Here is a 19,987-nt window from a genome sequence, read left to right as displayed (position 1 = left end):
AGAGTAATGACAAGCAGCACAGGGCCCAGGTTTGAACTGAAACTGGGGAGCTACTGTAAAGACACAACTTGAATACATTGTGCATGCACTCTATCAGGTGAGAAACTATGGAACCCCACATGCTACAAAGGACATTTAATAAAAGGATGTTCATTTGATGTTGATAACAAGCAATGCTTTATTTTGAGAAATGGCAATAAGTCTGACCAGTAGGTTGTTGTCCTGACCCTAACTCTCCCATTGATCTGGTGGTCAGACAGGATTGCTCTGTGCACACAGTTTGAAAGATGTGGCCATAAAGACTGACCCACTGTGGGAAAGTAGTTCTTTCCTGATGTGATCGTCTACTTTTTAATTAACTATATGGTTGAGTACAATATGTTAATAATTCTTCAATGTGTGTGTGTGTGTGTGTATATATATACTGCATGCATGAGTGAAATTTTAACTAATGTGAAAGAACGGAGGAAAAATCTTTTACACTGTGCCACACACGGCTCAACAGTTTTCATGTGTCGCCATTATCAGTGTGTCACCAGTGGTAGGATGTGACAAATAGTACTCAATTACTGTACAAATTCAAGGTACTTTTGTTATTATTAGATTATGTTATGCAACTTTGTACTTCTACTCTACTACATCTCAGAGGGAGATATTGTTTTTACTCCACTACATTTGTCAGACAGCTATTGTTACAGGTTATTTTTCAGATTACCTGTCCTTTCTACTGTGGGTGACACTTATTAACTTGAATCAGGATAAAGGTTAGGTATGGAGAACGGTTATGGCCCATAGTAAGGTAATAACAGCTCATATAATCAATATAGAAGTCAGGTTAAGAGGAGAATGGTTATGGCCCATAGTAAGGTAATAACAACTTATATAATCAGTGTAGAAGTCAGGTTAAGTGGAGAAAGGTTATGGCCATAGTAAGGTAATAACAACTTACATAAGCAGTGTAGAAGTCAGGTTAAGTGGAGAAAGGTTATGGCCATAGTAAGGTAATATAAGACACAATTATGTAAACATGTAGACGTTTCCCACAACATTTTAGTCCTAATTACTGTTTAACACTTTCTTCTCATTTGCTCCTTCCTTCTTTCCGCTGTATTAATTGATTGGTAATTGATTAGTTGTCGGGTCCATAAAATGTAAAAACAAAAATAAAAAATGGGAAAAATGTTCTTTCTCAACGACCTCCAAAGCCTTGTGTTGTCCAAAACCCAAAGATTTTCAGTTGTTCTGCAGGTCCCATTGAAACTTGAACTCGGATCGCCGGATAAGCTTACACCTTACACCTTGCACTACATTAGACAACCTTTCTGACCTGTGGAGTAGTATTTAGATTCTAGACTAGAAAACCTTCAAACTCTAACTTTCACTTTTCTCTTACAAAACAAGAAACTATCAACAGCGTTGACCCACTACATTAGTATGGTAATAGGTCAGAGCTGACAGTCAGCTGTGTTTGCTATTGCCTCAAATCACCTCTTTACTGCTCAGATGTATTTGACTGAGCCAAATCTCTTCCTTCCTGTCTCTGTACTGTGCACACTTTAGTTTTTATTTTTACTGCAGCACGTTAAGTCGCTCACAAATATATCAGCACAAGGAATCCCTGAGAGGCTTTGCCAGAAATGAGGACGAAGTAGTGGCAAAACTTGCAGGTCCTACCGAGATTTGAACTCGGATCGCTGGATTCAGAGTCCAGAGTGCTAACCATTACACCATAGAACCGCACATGTCACTGCACTCACAACACAGCTGTTGGAAGTGAAAACTGAACCGAGGCTTTCAGCGTTATCATTTCTGAATCTCTGAATAACACAAAGGTATGACTGAGTTAGTTTTTATGCAGGTGACCTGTTAACGTGCAATACCCCAAAAAGGAATAACGACTAGAACTAGAAAGATATATACTTTGCAGACGAGAGACTTTATATTTTATTTTCATAATTATTTGTAATGGCTACTTCACCATTATCATAGCCTACTGTCAATAGACTACATCCAGCAGGATGAGGATGAGGATTAAATCAGATCGAATTTACAGTTTGTTTCTCACCAGGCAGGAAAAACATAAAACAATTTAAAAAATCATGCACACTCCTGTTGACCTGAAAACTGCGCTAATAGGGGTGCAGATTAAGCGGATTATGCAGATAGACATCAAAGACTTAAAAAGGAAATGTAGACAAAAGCTAAAGAGCTGTATTCATCATCATCATATACGATCAGCATTATTTATTCCTTTGTTTATGCTTGTACTTAATTCTTTATGATAACAGTGATAATTTGATGTATTTAAACACAGTGTACAGAGTTTTAAGTTACTTACATTAGATTACATTCTCAAAGCACTTTGTGCGGTTTTTACTCCTTCCTCTCTTACTACATTTGAGTTCAATTGAGATGTTGATTTAATTTACAATCAGTAACGATTAAAAACCACGAGGTTCCACCGAGATTTGAACTCGGATCGCTGGATTCAAAGTCCAGAGTGCTAACCATTACACCATGGAACCAACGAGACATCTCCACAAACCCAATCATGCAATCCTTTTTCCCACCTATCACACTACTTAAGGAGAGGTCTGAATATTTGAACCTATTATCAGTTACTGATGAAGACCAAGGAAACTCAGCAGACACATTTATTTAAACTTTTTGCATAAATTCCCTTTTTTTGCCCACCAGCCAAGTGTTCAGGTTTTACCAGCCACTCTACCATTGTTTATGGCTGTGAGTAAAGCAGATCAACCCCTTGCATATTTTACCACATTTGGTTGGTGCTCATTCATGCTCATTCAACTTAGTAAATGATCTTCAGGCTTTAGGTTTTGGGTGTGTTACTTGTTTTTGCTCTTTACCACTGTTGCAACCCATCTTGAAATCCTTGTCTTTGCTCCTTAATATTCATAGCCAGATGATCATATATCAGAAAGATATCAATATAGACTGTTTGAGTGAGTTTGTAAAAAAAAATCTATATATATATTGAATTTACGAGGTACGCCTCTATTGTGTAATGAGGCTCATTAAAACAGAAGCAAACTCTGTTGGAAACCAAACATTTCCCTCAGCATCATTAGGAGTGATGCACCCCTGGCGAGGGATTGACTTTCATTTGTCTCAAGTCTGTGACCATTAAAGGGGAATACTATTTTCCATTCTGGCCTCTGAAACAGTCCAGCCCAAATGTGTAAACAATGCAAACCCAGCAGCTCTCTCCCACAGCAACTCAACCAGATGTGTTTTGAGACATCTTTCTGTGGCTATGTTAAAGTTTAAATGGCACATTTGTACTGCATTTTTCTCATATTTATTCCAGGATTAGATTATTTATTTATAGTTTTTTAAACAATTGTCTTTGGATTAGGCTACACCAAGTCTGCATTAATGTCTAAAATGACCAGTAAAATCGTTTTACACTCCATGATTTCAGAGCTTTATGGCAGCAGAATAAGTTTTGTATGATATAGTGCCATCACATCATAGTGATCATATGTCACTTGAGTCCTTATTTAAAACCAATCATTCACAAACTACTTTTGTTGCTGTATGTATTGATTATGTATTTGTTTATGCATTTAATTAATAAAATAATAATATATATTATATAATTATTGATCTCAATGCTGCAGCTACTCTGCAAACCATCCCACTCTGCTCAACCTGTACGTCAGCACGTCCTTACGTGCCCTACTCAAATTGAGATTCTGGTGTTGCCTTCAAATGCTCCTCGGACTTGTGTTTTTACCGATTTTACCTAAGAATAACCGCGATCTGCTTTTCTCAGTATTTCGCAACACTTTTGACCTGCAATAACACGGCTCACTAAACGAATTATGCCGATGGCTACAATTTTAATGTCTGGTAAAAAAAAAAGTTATAAAAAGAGTCACACTAATAGCCTACTTTGCTTACTGGAAATTCCGATAGTTCTGCCAGCACTTGAAGCTAGCATCGTTATTTTGCGTATGTGGTCTTGTTGGGCAAACGATGAAGAAAACATGGCAATGTTATGAGTTTGGAGGCGATGGGAGACCTTTCTGAAGACAGTGGGCAAAACCGCTTGTCTCACGTATTCACGGCCCCAGTGTGCTGTGTTTGAACGATGCACACTGGTTTTGGATCTCGCTGGTACTTTATGATGAGAAGGGAGGTCTGGAGCCGAGAATAACGGAACACAGCTGACGGGCGGATCGACCGCCGGACCTGGTAAACACACTGTCGCATGTTGTGTGTCAGAGTCCAGTGTTGTGTGAAGACTAATGTCAACGCTAACTGTTGCAGGAGGCTGGGATAGGAAGCCAGACATCCAGAGTTAAAGCAGGTGGGCCAGAGATGGGAAATGACACCGCGCTGCTCCAAATCCATCCGCTCGAGCGAAGGAGGATATAGCCCCTCAGGCAAAATATCCTCCGAGAGAAAAACAGTGTTTGGTATACGCTGTTTTAAACAAAGTAGCCTGTATTAACACACCGTTGTACTACCCTGCGTCCGACTCTAAAACAGTGCCAGCGTCGGTTGCGAGCAGCGTTATTGTTTTTGTTTTCATCACTTTGCAGAAATGTCCTTCACAATGGAGGATAATTTGGAGTCGGGGTGGGTAGCCGTCCGCCCGAATGCGTTTGAAGAGAAGGAGAAGCATAAATTTGTTTTTATCGTCGCCTGGAATGAAGTGGAGGGTAGATTTGCCATTACGTGTCATAACAGGACAGTGCAGAGGAGAAGCTTTGGTAGGGACCCTCCGGTGGTGGAGGTAACCAGCCTGGATGGAGACAAAACAAAATGGCCCGAAAGTCCCGTCAGGGATAAAGTATCTAGGAGCCCCAGCAAAGGAGCCAGAGAGGGAGTGGATAAAGGCTGCAGCCCTAAAACCAAGTCCGCCATGGCAACAAAACCAAGTCCTGTCAAAATTCAAACTGTGATTAAATCTGCAGCATCTCCAGTCAGTCCGGACATTGAGGTGTTAAAATCACTAAGAGAGGACCAACTGTCCCCATCACTGGACAGCTTGGACCTGGAGGATCTGGATAGTCTGAGCAGGGAGGACTGCAGCTGGGCCGGACTCTTCTCCTTCCAGGACCTCCGGGCGATCCACCAGCAGCTGTGCTCGGTGAACTCGGATCTGGAGCCCTGTCTCCCGGTGTTTCCGGAGGAACCGGCCGGGATGTGGACGGTGCTGTTTGGCTCGGCGGAAGTACCCGAGACTGAAATGGATGAGCTTTGCTACAGTTTACAGGTGTACCTAGGCCACGCGCTCGATACGTGCGGGTGGAAGATCCTTTCGCAGGTGCTGTTCACGGAAAACGACGACCCAGATGAGTACTATGAGAGTCTGAGTGAGCTGAGGCAGTCCGGGTACGAAGAGGCGCTCAACCGTGCAACAAAACATCTGCAAGAGGTGAGCGTTTTTGTGGTTCCCCCACAGCATCTCCATGATTACATTGGTTTATTATTAACACAGTCTGTAACTCACATTCACACCCTCTCCAGACCACACTGGACTGCTTGAGGCTGTGTCACACCGAAATGATAGTGAGGAAGTGTGATGCACTAGCCATTATTCAGAGGTAGATTGCACCCAGTTAAGTAAAAAACAATGTAGTATACAGAAAAGCTCATCAAAAAAAATGTGTGAACTATGATACCACCAACAGAAGCACATTTTAAGCATCACTTTAACACTCAAAATATCTGGTAAACTGAGTGTAGATGTGTGGATCATCCAGTAGACGCATAATATCACACTTATAATACATTAGTGGCTGTCCAGTAACATGACCTCCTGTAGGTTTAATTGCTCTTTGTGACAATTAACCTCTTTTTGTATATGTGAGCCAACTAGGATCAGCATGTGAATTTTTATGAGATAAACCAAACATTAAGAGCTTAAATGGTACCCAACACATACATTAGGTACAAGCATTAAAATAATTGAGGTCTGTGAGAAAAAGAGGTCACCAGCAGTTGCAGTATGAAACAAGTCAACCCACAACCAAACCTCCACAGGCACAAGACAGAAACATACAGACATGTCCTTTAACGATTGCACAGCTGACAGGGAAAGTGTTTCCATTATTCTTTCATTCCAATGAAAGAAGTTATCTTGAGAATATGATGGAGAAACCAATCTCATTGGCCAGCTAGTGTGAGATGAAAGGATTTGTAAAATTAGATTGTAACTGTAAGTAAGTCCTCTGTTATATTATATCCTCTCTGCTGCTTACACTGCTGAGAAAGTCAAGTGCACGCGCACACACATACACACGCACACTTGAAGAGCTTCTTTCTGGTTAGAATTAACCTGTTGATGTAATTTGCACAGTCATCTTCTGTGACATTGCTGTTCACGCTGAGAGGTTGCTACCTAGCCCCATCTCATCCACTGCATGGAAGACGGTCAGAGAAACGGCTGTGCCCTGCTCTTTAAAGGAGGTGGCGCAGTTAAGCAAACATGGAGTTTCCAAACCAACCAGTTTGTATTCATCCTTGAAGTTTTTTCTCCTCTAAAACCCCCAAATACTATTTGAAAACTCTTCTGATAAAGCATAAATCTCACCTCGTGTCCCTTGTGTACTTTTTCTACTCGGGTGTCTTATTTGCCTCAGTGTAAGCCAAGCTGTAATGGGCTCAAAGGTGAGATTGATTTTTTTGTTTCAATCAGCATTTTTTGATTTTGCAAGAGAAAGAACTTTAAAAATGAAGACTTGCTGGTTGTCTTATCAAATATATGTGTTCCCCACATCTATTAAAGAGCAGCATATAGCTGCTTCCATGAACTCTGGGACTGTCTTCCACCAGGGCTTGTTTTGTACCATGATTTAACCAACTATCAACAGTTACAGTTACAGTCAGTTAGTTTTTATTATTCAGAATATCACCACTTTTCTTTCTTTGTTATTTAAGTATGAAGATTTGAGTAACACCATATTTCAAAATGTAATGATGAGTCACTTATTGTGATATCAGATGTTTTATATCAGATATATTTTTGTGTCTCTTTTGTTCTGATTATACTGTCAGAAACTGACAAATCTATGTATCAGGAAATAATTGCTTCATAAATACTGATAATACTATAATATATATTAATACTATGATATTTTTAATTTAAAGCGGCACATATATTAAACAGATAAGCATTAAACTATTAAAGAATACACATCCTGTAGTTTTAGTGCGCACCAGTGAAAAAACATTAGTCTTGAAAGCTAAAAAGAACAACAACAAACAACAAAATAAAACAGCGATATTTTGAGCAAATGTTGTTAAAACCATAGACTGTATATGGTTAAAGCTTGTCATTGTGTCAAATAACATACAGAGTAGAATAGCATGGTTCCAAACCAGCCACTGGTTTAATCAGACATGTGATTACCAAACAGAACCTGTTTTCAACAACACATTTTGGTGTTAGTAATACATCAGATGTGTGGCAGTGAACATGAGTTGTACAAGCATTTAATAAATAGTTATAAAATATGTCTTGAAGCTATAATATGAATAAACATTTCTGTGAAACACTATAATATAATAAAGTGCTAGAACCAATACTTAAAATTTCAACTTTGTTCTGCTTTATGTCTTTGATTTGACACAGTGGAGACATAATCCAGACACCATACACGCTCCAGGCCTGCTCCTCCTCTTACACACTAGCAGCAGCTAGTGATTGATTAACTGCTCTTGATATAAACAGACATAACTTTGATACTCACAGGCTCTCACATTGTCCTACTAATCAATTGTGTTAGTTTAATGTAGCCTTGACTTATTGAGCCAGATAGTGCAAGAAGTCCTCTGAGAGAGCAGGTGAGACAGAGAGCATTAATGGAAGAGTTTGCCATTATTGGACAGCTTTACTCTTGACCATTATACCGGCTGATACATCAACTTTGAGCGTTAACTGTATTTATAGAAGAAATATCTTTCAAATACATGTGGTATCGACCAGTGCCATTTTAGTTTAACCAATTTTCTAATACACACATATTCATTTCGAATGCTGCATTCTGACATCCAGCATGACCTCAATAATTTCATGTAATTAAAAAACAATTATAAAGAATAAAATTAAAGAACATCTGCAATTTCTATGCTGAAGTAAAAAAAACAACAACTTTATTTTAAGCTTACACTGTTTATAACTCCAGCAGTACAGCAAGGTCACAGCATAATAAATGTAATATCTGCTTGTATGTTTACTGTCTTTGCAAAAGTAAGAACGAGTCAGGAGACTACATCCATTTATACTGATGTGTTTATATGATTTTATGGCTGAGGTGTTTTCCTCTCTGCTCTGAGTAGCATAAAGGAATCACCCACATGTCATTCCTCCCAGTCAGTCCCACACCCACTCCTATTTTCACACACCACAAACAGACAGAAAACCAGACACAGGAAGCTTTGTGTTATTGCCCTTCCTGAGCAAGGAAAAATCTTGCACAATGCGTGCCACCAGCCCAAGATAATTTGCACCAATTGTTTCAATAAATGTTTGACACCCTATGGGATTTCCAGTTTCCTTGAAGGTGCATTCATCCTGACGATGGAGGAGGAGCTACTGATCTTATTGAGCTCTTTATCATTGCAAATGCTGTGTACTTTATTTAAACACAGTCAAAGCTTGTTGGGTCATAGGATCTTACACACACACACCTACACACACACACACACACACACACACACACACACACACACACACACACACACACACACACACACACACACACTGGCCTATTGATCCTTCCTCTCCATTTAAGGGGCTGAGTTAATGGCTATTTCAGTGGTTGCTGGTAGCCTATAGGATTGTTCAGTCTGGCAAAAATGTGTGTGTATTGATCTTATTCCCAGCAGCAGAATAGACTCTGCTCACCCAGCCATGCTCTGTGCACTCAGATATACTCGTATTATTTACAGTGTCACAAAGCATCCTCTTTGTCTCAGCGTGAGGTGCAAGTTTCAATTCACAGCCGAGTGGCAATAAAAGAGGTGTTTAAGTATGTTTTTCCTACTTTTGTATACTTGTGATGGTTTAACTGACAGTGTTATCACTCTGTTATATGGTGTTACTTTGTTTGAAACACAAACAAACACCTGCAGATTACACTACAGCCACTTATATATTTGCCCTCTGCTCAATGTGCACTTTTTGTGATTTGTGCATAACTTATATATTCAATTCTATTCAATTAAATTCAAGGGGGCTTTATTGGTGTGGGAAAAATGTATGAATACACAGATAAAACATAACTTGAAATAAAACAAAAAAGAAAATTAATAGTAGAAAAAACAAGTAAGTGAAATAAATTATATAATACAAATGTAATAAATATATTAATGTGCTTTCAACTGTTTTAAGTTTTTTGTTTGTTCGTTTGTTTGTTTGGACCTCTTTGGAAGCCTGTTTTCCAACTACATTTGATATGGATAATTGCAAATGCCATATTACCAAGGTCTTACAAAGAGTTTAAAGGGGCTATAAATATTGATATGTTCTGATATATATCTGATATATAGTTGTTGACAATGATAAAATGAATTTGTCTCTGTGTGCATGTGATTCAGCTGCTGGAGAGGCACAAGACAATGGACAGTATGGTGGAGCTGTTGGAGCTGTATGAGGAGGAAGATCAGGCATATGGAGGCCTGCTGGAGGCCTCCACACAGCTGTACCAGTACCTGCTGCAGCCTTTCAGAGACATGAGGGAACTAGCAATGCTACGCCGGCAACAAATCAAGGTAACAATTTGAATCAGTTAAGGTTTGCAGTTTAAGTGCATATACATGTGTGCACAAGCATTAAGAGGCAGCTCCACATAAATTAGTGAATCGTCTTCCATATTTTGGGTGGTAGTTTCATAAAACCTAGGTTCTTACAGAGTTTGGTCGCAAATCTGTTGACCCAGTAATTTGCTGAAATCTCTTTGGCAGTCGACCAAGCCTTCTAAACTTTTTGAGTCACAGTTCTTAGTACACAGTATACCCACACACACACACACACACACACACACACACACACACACACACACACACACACACACACACACACACACACACACACACACAGATGGTCACTAGATTTCTGTAGGGAAAAATGGTGTATTGTAATGTTAACATCCAGCTATGAGAAAAAGACAAATAAGACTTAAAGGTTTGTGCTTTTTGTGTTGTTTCTGGTACCCTATTTTTATAGACCATGTGAACCATTTCTTCTGACTCTGGGGGGTTATTGAGCTGCTATGCTTAACTAGTGTATTTGGGAAGCTCTCTACTATGCAGATGAGCCTAGATTTAGATTTCTCTACAGACACCAACATGGAACAGTCATATAACACAATGGATGGTCACAGGAAATTCTCATGTCTCTTTAAATAGGGTCTGCTCTGTGCGAGTGTGTATGTGTGTATGTTTGACTCTGATGTATTATGCAAGATGAATTGTCTGGTATAGTCTGATCAGATGTCTTATGGTTAGTCAAGCAATTGGGGGGGGGGAATGTATCTAATCGCAAAGAGAAGATGGAGGCTGGTGAATGGATAAATGGTGGAAAGGCTTTGTTCAATTATTGCAGTGCTGATGGCACATTTATATTTAGCTCACTGACTCACACACAGCACATCAGTATAAAAAAACGCCAGTATCACATTACTCCATACATAACATCCATCAATAAAGATGCAATCAGACACATATATGCACACACACAGCTTCTCCCAACCTTGGATGGAAAAACACCTTCTGGTCAGTTTTGTCCTTTTCCACATCATCTGAAACATTTGTGGGATGTGGCAGTTGGGGGTTGAGTGACATACTGTGAGCTGGAATGGAGCCCTGTGGATCTCTAATTTCCTGAAGTCTCACAGAGACATGAATAACTCATGTTGTGTGTGGCCCTATAGGTTTACTGCAGGTACAGGTTGATGCTGACACACTCGGATCAGCAGGCATGCAGCAGAAATGCACAAGAGAGCAAAGTTAGAGAAGTTTCCAGTTAAGGCGTGGCTGAATAAATGTTCTCAATTCCAGTTCCTGCAGTGTCTCGCCTCCCATGAGACACTGCTGCTGAATACAAGAATGTAAGCAGCGTATTATATATGTCTTTTATGAAGCAGAGTGAGGGAACAGAGGGAAATAATCATTCGTTTCCAGTGTCAGTGTCAACGTTTATATCATTACTTCTTTTTGGAATGAAAACTATTTTAAGACTGTGATAAATTAAATGTCTTGTTTGAGAGGATTAAGAGAGGACAAAATTCTGACACATTAACATCTGAAACAAATGAAGAAGTTTATGTTGCCAATTAAATTGGTGCTATAATCAAACTGAAGATAGATTTATGGGCTAATTTACTGAAAGAATGCTCTAGTATGGCCTTTACTTCCCACCTTGCAGTGTGTTTAAACATCCTTTCTGATCTGTGCAGTAGGGTTTAGATTCTAGACTAGAAAACTTGCATACTGTAAATCTCACTTTTCTCTTACAAAACAATAAACTATTAACAATGTTGACCCACTACATTGGTAGGGTAATAGGTCAGAGCTGTGTTTGCTTTTACCTCAAATCACTTCTTTACTGCTCAGATGTTTTTGGCAGGGCCAACTCTCTTCCTTCCTGTCTCTGTACTGTGCACACTTTAGTTTTTATTTTTACTGCAGCACATTAAGTCGCTCACAAACATGTCAGCACAAAGTATCCCTTACAGGCTTTGCCAGAAAGAAGGACCAAGTGGTGGCAAAACTTGCAGGTCCTACCGAGATTTGAACTCGGATCGCTGGATTCAGAGTCCAGAGTGCTAACCATTACACCATAGAACCTCCTACCAGCATGATGGGCGGAGAGGGGAGTTTGAACTCACACTTCCGGGTCTATTTATAGCCTTCAGTGTTAAACTCGTAAACAGAATGGCTTTCTATAGCTCCTCTTCAACTGAATTTTAGTTGTGGGTTTGTTTGTCTTTTTCTTTTAGCCTTTGCTGGCCATTAATCCTTATGTCTGTCTTTGACATAACCTCAAAATGCTGCTGTCTGCCTTTAACCTCCTAACTCAGTCACACTGGAAACTGATTAAACGTGAGAACTGTAAACAGAATATCAGCTGTAAAGCACACACATGCAGCTACTCAGTGAAATCTGTATCCTGCTTAATATCGAGACAAGACTAACAAGATAATATATTTACACTCTCCATGTAATATATACTCAGAACATATGTATGTATGTATGTATGCGACTTCTGGATTGTCTGGTTTGAATGAAAGGAAATCAGCAGTAGCCACAGAAAGAGTGTGTGGCCTTCATTTAAAGAATGTCAGTGTATAGTATGTCAAAAAGTAGTAATTGATTTGATTTGACCAAATAATCACACATTAGTCCAAATTCCCTGTATTTTCAATAAACTGAATAGCATCAGTCTTAAATGGGTTTACTGCATTAATACTTTACAACAAGATGAAATGTTGAAGACAGACTGTACGATTAACAGAGAAAATATGATGAATAGTGAATGCATTGACAACAATAATGAAGCCCACACTGATAAATGAGCTTGCATGTTCCAGTGTATACACTAATCATCATGTAGCATCTTGTGCATTCACAAGGGCAAAACAAGCTCATACGGTATATCTCAATAGTAATAGCTAAAGCTCTACTAAGATGAAGTAAAAAAAAAAAAGTAAAACAAATCATTGGACGTAAAACCAACAGGTCTAAAATTATACTATGTATAGGAATGCAGAAAAAAAATCAAAGGGATGAGCACAGGCAACCTGACAGCAGGAAATTGCAGTGGTAAATGATACTGGTGCACTGCTGAGTAGTGCAGTGTGAGCTGAGGTGCAACGGGGTTACTAAGGGGCAGACAGGGATGCAGCTCTGTAAGCTTTGCTGCTCACTTTCCTTCTTTGTGCTGAACAAGCGCCTTTTGTTTTCCTCTTAGACATCAGGTAGTTCATTCCTCTGATTTTTGCTCTGTGTTGATCAGTGTCTTCACTGATGTCCGTGAGTGGTTAATTAAAAAATAGGAATGTCATGTTCCATTATGGTTATACAATGTGCAAATGTGCACATCTGAAACATAAATTACTTTTTACGTTTTTAAAGGTTTTTACAGGTTTAAGTGAATAAAATGGTTAAATTATCATTCTTCCTTTTATCCTCAGCAATAAAAGTGTTAGAAGGAATTTCACAGTTCTTTTTTTCCCCATGAAACTGTTGTCATGAAAAACTATTATATTATAATTAATTAATTAATTATTTTATATATATATATATATCCCCATGTTCTGTCTAAATGGTGATTATGCTTTTGTAAGCTGGTTGAAACTTGAAATATGAAGAAAAAATAATGTCTTTACACAGATATATGCATGTGCGTTTAAATGTGTTTATGGTAACATGTATGGGCAAAATGCTGCTTCTTGTCAGTGCTTCCATATGTTGGATTGTAGCTCCCTCTCCAGGCCTGCTTTCTCTATTGAGATAGAGTGCGCATTTCTATCTTATCCTGTCCCTCATAGCATGCAGTCATTTAAGTCAGAGAATCCCTCTTTGCAACATGTGTACAATATACTGTACTATCCTGTATACCACCAAGTAATGACTCCTATATATAAATAAGGAAAACATTTCTAAACCCATTCAGTTTTGCTAATAAGTGGCAGTAATGTGTGACTTTTGGGGTTCAAACAACCTCTGAATCTCAAATGAGAAAATAGCAGTGTTATCCTCTGGATACTATATGCTTTATATACAATACATGTTTTTTGGGGGGGCTGTTTTTCCACACAATAATTCTTTTTCATACTCTATCAATGAGGCCTGTCGTTCTTAGTCTTGCTGACAAAAATATGTTCATTCTCTCTCAACAGATTTCCATGGAGAATGACTACTTGGGCCCAAGGCGGATTGAAGCTCTAAAAAAGGAGGACTTCGACTGGCAGAAGAAAGCTCAGGAAGCAGTCCTAAACATCCAGGAGTTTACTGTAAAATACTTTGAGATCACTGCCAAGGCCCAGAAAGGTACAGTATGTCATCACTGTCAATGTCAATGTCAAGTCAATAAAGCAGCAGAGGAATGACTTTGAATAATCACACACAGCCCGCAGGCACACACACACACACACACGTAGTGGAAGCATTGGCCTGCTATTGACCTGTGTGTGGTTTTGAACGCCAGGGCTAATGTGATTTGGTATTAATGAGGCAGTGCAGACAGCCGTGCTTTGACAGGGACAGGAGGAAACAAGGACAACCTATTGATCAAACAGCTCTGCCAGCAGATTGTCTCTGTGCAGGGTTACTCCACAACGCGCCCCTGCTTATCCCAGTTTTTCTCCACGACTGATTGGGCCATTTATTATCTGACACTTATTAGATCAAAAATCTAATAAGGTTCAAATGAAAGCTTCAACTAAAAACTAGAATGAAAGAAGTTGTAATGTGTAAATTGGGCCAATAGATGTCCCCCTCTACATTACTGAAATAAAGCTTTACTCCTGTGAGACTAAAGTCATCACATTAAAATTAAAAGAATTGTGGGTGACATGCCCACTCATTGTACGAGAGGAGAAAGTTTCGTGATCGAGTTGTTGACTCACTTTCACACAAGTGCACGTCACTTTGAGCTGCGTGGAAGTTTCACTGCCAAAAGTACATTGCCTTTTGTTTGTCTGTGTGTGTGCATTGTGTATATGTGTAGGGGTGTATGAGCGTATGAAGGTGGACCAGCGTAAGTTTGGTAAATCTTCATGGACAGCGGCGGTGGAGCGCATGGAGAGACTCCGCTACTCTGTCGCAAAGGAAACTCTGCAGCTCCAGAGAGCCAGGGAGATCTGTCTGGATCAGAGGAAACACACACTTCGAGACGAGGTGTGGTCGTAACACGTAATGCTATACGAAACACATATGCACACACAGTTGTTTTGTGACTTAGTTTTTTGTCCCGGGCCCTTTCTTTAGATGCAGAGTCTGTGTAGCAGCGAGGATGCCATGGCCCTCTTAGACCACATGGAGACACAGTACTATGAGCTTCAGCTCCAACTGTATGACATCCAGGCTGAAATACTACAGTGTGAAGAGCTGCTTCTCACTGCTCAACTAGACAGCATTCGCAGACAGATGACAGGTATTTTGGCCCAAGACTTACTTGCTACTTTTGGACAAATCTTGCTTACAACAATGTAACATTTTACATGCATCTGCAAGATGCAAGAGAGAGTCCAGATAAGACATTACATTTCACAAACTATTCTATACTGTTTGCTGTGCATGAGCTAGTAAATAGTCTGAATTATTACTCATTACATTACTGGTGTGTAGTGAATTGAAAGATCTGTACCTGTGTCCGCAAAAGTCTTTTTTTGTACACGTGTTTTTAGAGCGTCAGGATGAGGTGGTCTACTATGACACCTTTGAAAGTGCAGATGATATTACAGAGGATGACACTGCAGAGAGGGAAGAGCTTCACAGACTCCAGGTCAGCGCTCGACAGCTGGAGGCAAGAAGGGGGCGCATCACTGCCAAGCGCTCCTATCTGAGAAACAAGAGGGTGCGTACACCTCGCCCACATTCACACTGAAGCGTATCCTGCACTGTGTATTTTTGTTTGATTGAAACAGTGTCCTGTTTTTATTATGTATAAATAATTTCATTTTTATTTTATATACGCTGTAGTTATATTTGATATATTTGAATATTAGATTTCGCTTTGAGATTACACAAGAAGTAGAAATATAAATTAATCACTTGTGATATCAATTTATAAGATGTAATGACCTGTTATCATAAATGTCCAGGAACTACAACAAAATTATAAAGGCACATAAATGGTTCTGACATACATATATTTATATATGGTATATGACACTGACCAATCTCTCCTCTTCCTGCAGGAGATCTGTGTATCCAACCACACTCAAAATCAGCAGAAACGTCAAACCCTCCACAAGGACTCTATATCCCACCAGATCTTACAGGTATAAGGTTTTTAATAATGATGTGACTGTTTACCTGTAAAGCACTGTCAGTAACTCTTTAAGTAACTTTGTCAGCTGAAAAATAAAGAAGAAGAAGACGAGGAAAGGAAGAACAGCAGAGTTAGTCAGGAGAGACAGAGAACTCTGGACAGATTACGCACTTTCAAGCAAGTATGTATTTCCTTCTTATGTGTATATATTTGAATGCCATAAAGGTCTCACCAAATTAAATTTTTTTCTTACTGACTGACTTCTGTATCGCTCTGTGTCTTTTTCTAGCGGTACCCAGGTCAGGTAATTCTGAAGTCTACTCGACTACGTGTGTCCCACAGTAGAAGACGAGACCGTGGAAGGAGCATGGAAATGAGTAGCGTGAGTGAGAGGGAGGAGCGTGTGGATACAGTCTGTGTCCAGACGCAGGGGCAGCCGCTGTGTCTCAGTACCAGTGTACAAACGGACCCCAGTCCCAGCTCCACGCTCACCACTCAGCCAGTCACGGCCCTCACAGCATCCCTTCCTCCGCTGCCTGTGCCCAGTCCTGCAGACTCCACCTGCTCTCCGTGCTCCCTGTCCTCACTACTGGCATCCCCCATCTCACCTCCTCCTCCACCTCCCCCACCCACCCCCTTGCCAACAAAGGAGGAGTTGTCACCTTCTGGGAGCCCGGGTCGGCATGGGCAAAAGGTTGAGGGGAAGAGTGCAGGAGAAGAGCTCTCCCTCTCCCCACTCGGCCCATTTATCCCTCGCTTCTTTGACAGTAGCCAACTGGTGAGCGCCCGGAAAAAGCTGAGGAAGATTCCAGAGTTTGACTCCCACAGCAGGAGAGGTACTGAAACTTTTAAGTTCCATAGTAGGTTCTATTAGATTACCCAAATACAGTAGCCAATCACTGTCTGTTTTCCTCTTCTCTTCCTGTATGCAGAGAGTTCACCCATGGATGAGGTGCTAGCCTCCCTGAAGAGAGGCAGCTTCCACCTGAGGAAGGTCGACCAGCGGTCCCTGCCTCCTGCCAAGGGTGACGATGACCCCAACAGCATCTTGGTTCAAATTCGCAAGGGGGTTAAACTGAGGCGTGTCCCCAGGAAAGAAAGAAAGGACCAGGGAGAGCTCCCGGCCTCCACCGACCCCCTGACCAGAAGCATCCATGAGGCACTGCGCCGTATCAAGGAGGCCTCACCAGAGTCTGACTCAGATGACGATGGGCTGGCCGGCCCTGACTGGGACAGCTAGGATTCAAGACTCAGACGCAACAAATAATACACACACAGATGCCTGCACCCTCTGGCACTGCACACACTGTACTGTACTGCACTGTAAGGTGCTGCGCTGTACTGTACACACACATGCACCAACATGTACAACATAGTTACTCATTCATTCACACTCAAGCACACACAGCCCAGTCACAAATGTACCTAGTGACTATGCCAGGGCCTGAATCATACCGAATATCACCAACTCACCAAATGCTCCAGAGGTCTATGGTCAATCTGTCAATTTGGTTTTCACACTACATTCACTGTCATGAAGGACATTATTTGTGTTTTTATTTCTTCTTTACGTAACTGTGATTTTATTCCTGTACTGTTATCAGATTGTAATGATGCCATGTTTGTTTTTTAATGTTTTTCAGTTGTACCATTGAAAAGCTCTGCACTGGCCTTTTGTGGCTATATTAACATTCAGAAACAGCATGTAACACAATTTACACCAACACACTGTACTGATACGGAAAGCTATTAGTGCTTTTTTCCACTTTTTTTTCCAAAGCATGAGAAATTAGAAACTGTAACAAGAATATGTAATGTGTATGGTTGATCATTTGGGATCATGTGGGAGATTGAAAAACAAATAATAGATCCCACTGAGATTCACCATCAAACATCACCTCTGCTGACACTCTTGTCTATTTTTACGCAACCAGTGTACTATGACTGAGCCACGCCATGCTGCACAGCTGGTTTTGTTCTGTCACATGTGGGTGTGTGTCAGACAGTATGAGGACCACTGCTTGTCTGATCTGACACTGTACAAATACTGTAAATCCTTTAGCCTGTCACACCAGATCTGCGCCCCTCCCCCACTCTTGTCCTCTTCCGGCCCTCACTACCCTCCAACTCTCACCCCCTCTCTGGGTGAGGGAATATGTATCGACCCATCTGTTCGACTGCAGCATATGGCCAGGCTTGTGGGAGATATAAAGAGTCACAATAGGTTTATCATTTGGAGCCACATCTCAACAATATCTCCTAGCAGAACCTGGTCACCTAGAGTAGGAGAGGATTAGCTGAAGGGTCACGGGAAGAGCTTCAAAGTTTCTTGTGCGAGGTGGAGGTCATGTTTAGTGTCAGTACTCTTTGTAACGTGTGGGCAGACTTGGTTGGTGATTCCCGAACTTCGTATGTGGGATAGTCACAGCAGAGCTGTGAAACCGGTCACGCTTGTTTGCATGATGGATGGTTTGTGGGAGGCTAGATTCTCTCGGCACTGTAGGGAGTCACTGTGGGCTGTGGAGAAGGCTGTCATGATTGATGTGGTTTCTCCTGCCATCTTATTCACTTTCTCTCCTCTCCTCTATTACATCTTTTCTAATTTCTTTCTCTGCACTCAGTGGGCAGACACACACAGTAGGAGGTCTGTTACTCACAGTGTTGGAAGTTAAAACATGCTCATGCACACATGGACTTGTGCAGCCGACATGTGCAGAAACATTTTAGTGGCAAAGAGAGTCCACAGCATCTACTCATAAGTCTTTTTCTTTTTTGGAAATTGTGTCAGCACTTTCATGAGACATTGTACATTCTGAATCACTTTATCTCTACAGTAACTTTGTTTTTTTAATCACTGGTGAAACGTTTTATCTGGAGATGGATAAGTATAAAAGCACTGAACAACATGTGGAATTGGACCTACAGAAGTGTGATTTGAAGGACAGTATGAGAGGACCAGTGGGATGCTTAGCAGCACAGGAATTCACGCAAGCATACATGTTAACATGAAACAAAAAGACGTGGATTCATAAACTAAGCTCTAAATCTGGAGCAACCTCGGCATGCACTGTCTTAAACAGCTTTGATGCAAAGATTTGTGCTTTTCTTCTTGTTCTTGTATTGAGAGCCATTTGTGGATTAATCATGAAGCAGACACTAATGTAGAAAGAACCACCATGGAAGTATACTGTATGTTACATTATACAGCTTGAAAATAGCTCAGTGCTAAAGAAAGTTTATTATTTTCCTGGCAGAGCAAAACTGAGGCACTTTTACATGTCTTCTGTCATGGTCAGCACAATGTTCTTCCATGGTACTCTCATCATGTAGCATGAGACAGAGATCTAACCCTGACCTGACTCTTAACTTAGACCTTACCCAGACAGTACCTGACTTGATGTCTCTATAACAGACCAGGGCAGAGTTTCCCAAAAGATGTTACAATGGCCATCAATGTGCTTAAAACTTTTGGGAAACTGGGCTCAGAATGTGGCACCTTCGCCATGAATCATCTATCTATCACCTGACCTGACCTTAGAAACACACTGTCATGTGTTTTACATTGATCTATAAATAACTTTAACTCTGTTTGTTTGTCAGCTAACTATGATTTTCTATTGCATTTCATTGCTTCATTTGTATCCAGTTTTTTCCAAAGCCTTTCCAGCCAAATTGTTTTGTGATGTGTTTGCTTCTGAACATTTCCTATGTAGACCTGTTATCCACACAGGCTGACTATATGACCCGCTGTCTGAATATTCCAGTCAATCACTTAAGAAGTGCAATATCAATATAGGGAAATACAAAAAAAGAGATGAAAAAAGTTAATGAGTTCAGATTAATTGCCTAAAACAGACTTATTAAATGTTGCAGATGTTTTTGCACTGTTCAAAGAATACCCTTTTGCCTTCAGTCCTAGCATTTTCATTAACCTTTTTTTTATTTACAACTTCACCCCTGCATTTGAATAAAACCTTGTGAAGCAAATTCTGAGTTTGTCTGTTTCACTGT

The 19,987-nt window shown here is 40.4% G+C and overlaps 1 protein-coding gene and 3 non-coding genes across 4 annotated transcripts; 1 reads left to right on the top strand and 3 right to left on the bottom strand.

Annotated features, from left to right (window-relative positions):
- Positions 1-1,665: 1,665 nt before the first annotated feature.
- Positions 1,666-1,737, bottom strand: trnaq-cug (transfer RNA glutamine (anticodon CUG)). The gene has a single exon. It is a non-coding gene; the product is annotated as a tRNA-Gln (tRNA).
- Positions 1,738-2,453: 716 nt separating this feature from the next.
- Positions 2,454-2,525, bottom strand: trnaq-uug (transfer RNA glutamine (anticodon UUG)). Its single transcript has one exon. It is a non-coding gene; the product is annotated as a tRNA-Gln (tRNA).
- A 1,403-nt stretch (positions 2,526-3,928) lies between these two features.
- Positions 3,929-19,963, top strand: LOC127375567 (junction-mediating and -regulatory protein). The gene is made up of 10 exons (XM_051421541.1): positions 3,929-5,410; positions 9,577-9,750; positions 13,881-14,031; positions 14,711-14,880; positions 14,971-15,136; positions 15,390-15,559; positions 15,903-15,986; positions 16,062-16,157; positions 16,266-16,812; positions 16,909-19,963. The coding sequence occupies exons 1-10, from the start codon at positions 4,574-4,576 to the stop codon at positions 17,214-17,216; spliced, it is 2,703 nt and encodes a 900-aa protein (XP_051277501.1). The 5' UTR covers positions 3,929-4,573; the 3' UTR covers positions 17,217-19,963.
- trnaq-cug (transfer RNA glutamine (anticodon CUG)) lies at positions 11,755-11,826 on the bottom strand. Its single transcript has one exon. It is a non-coding gene; the product is annotated as a tRNA-Gln (tRNA).
- Positions 19,964-19,987: the final 24 nt, after the last annotated feature.

Source organism: Dicentrarchus labrax, unplaced genomic scaffold (genome assembly GCF_905237075.1).
Source record: "Dicentrarchus labrax unplaced genomic scaffold, dlabrax2021, whole genome shotgun sequence".
In the NCBI taxonomy this organism is placed as follows: Eukaryota; Metazoa; Chordata; class Actinopteri; family Moronidae; genus Dicentrarchus; species Dicentrarchus labrax.
Note: the sequence above shows the minus strand (reverse complement) of the source record. Positions and strands in the feature narration are given on the sequence as shown.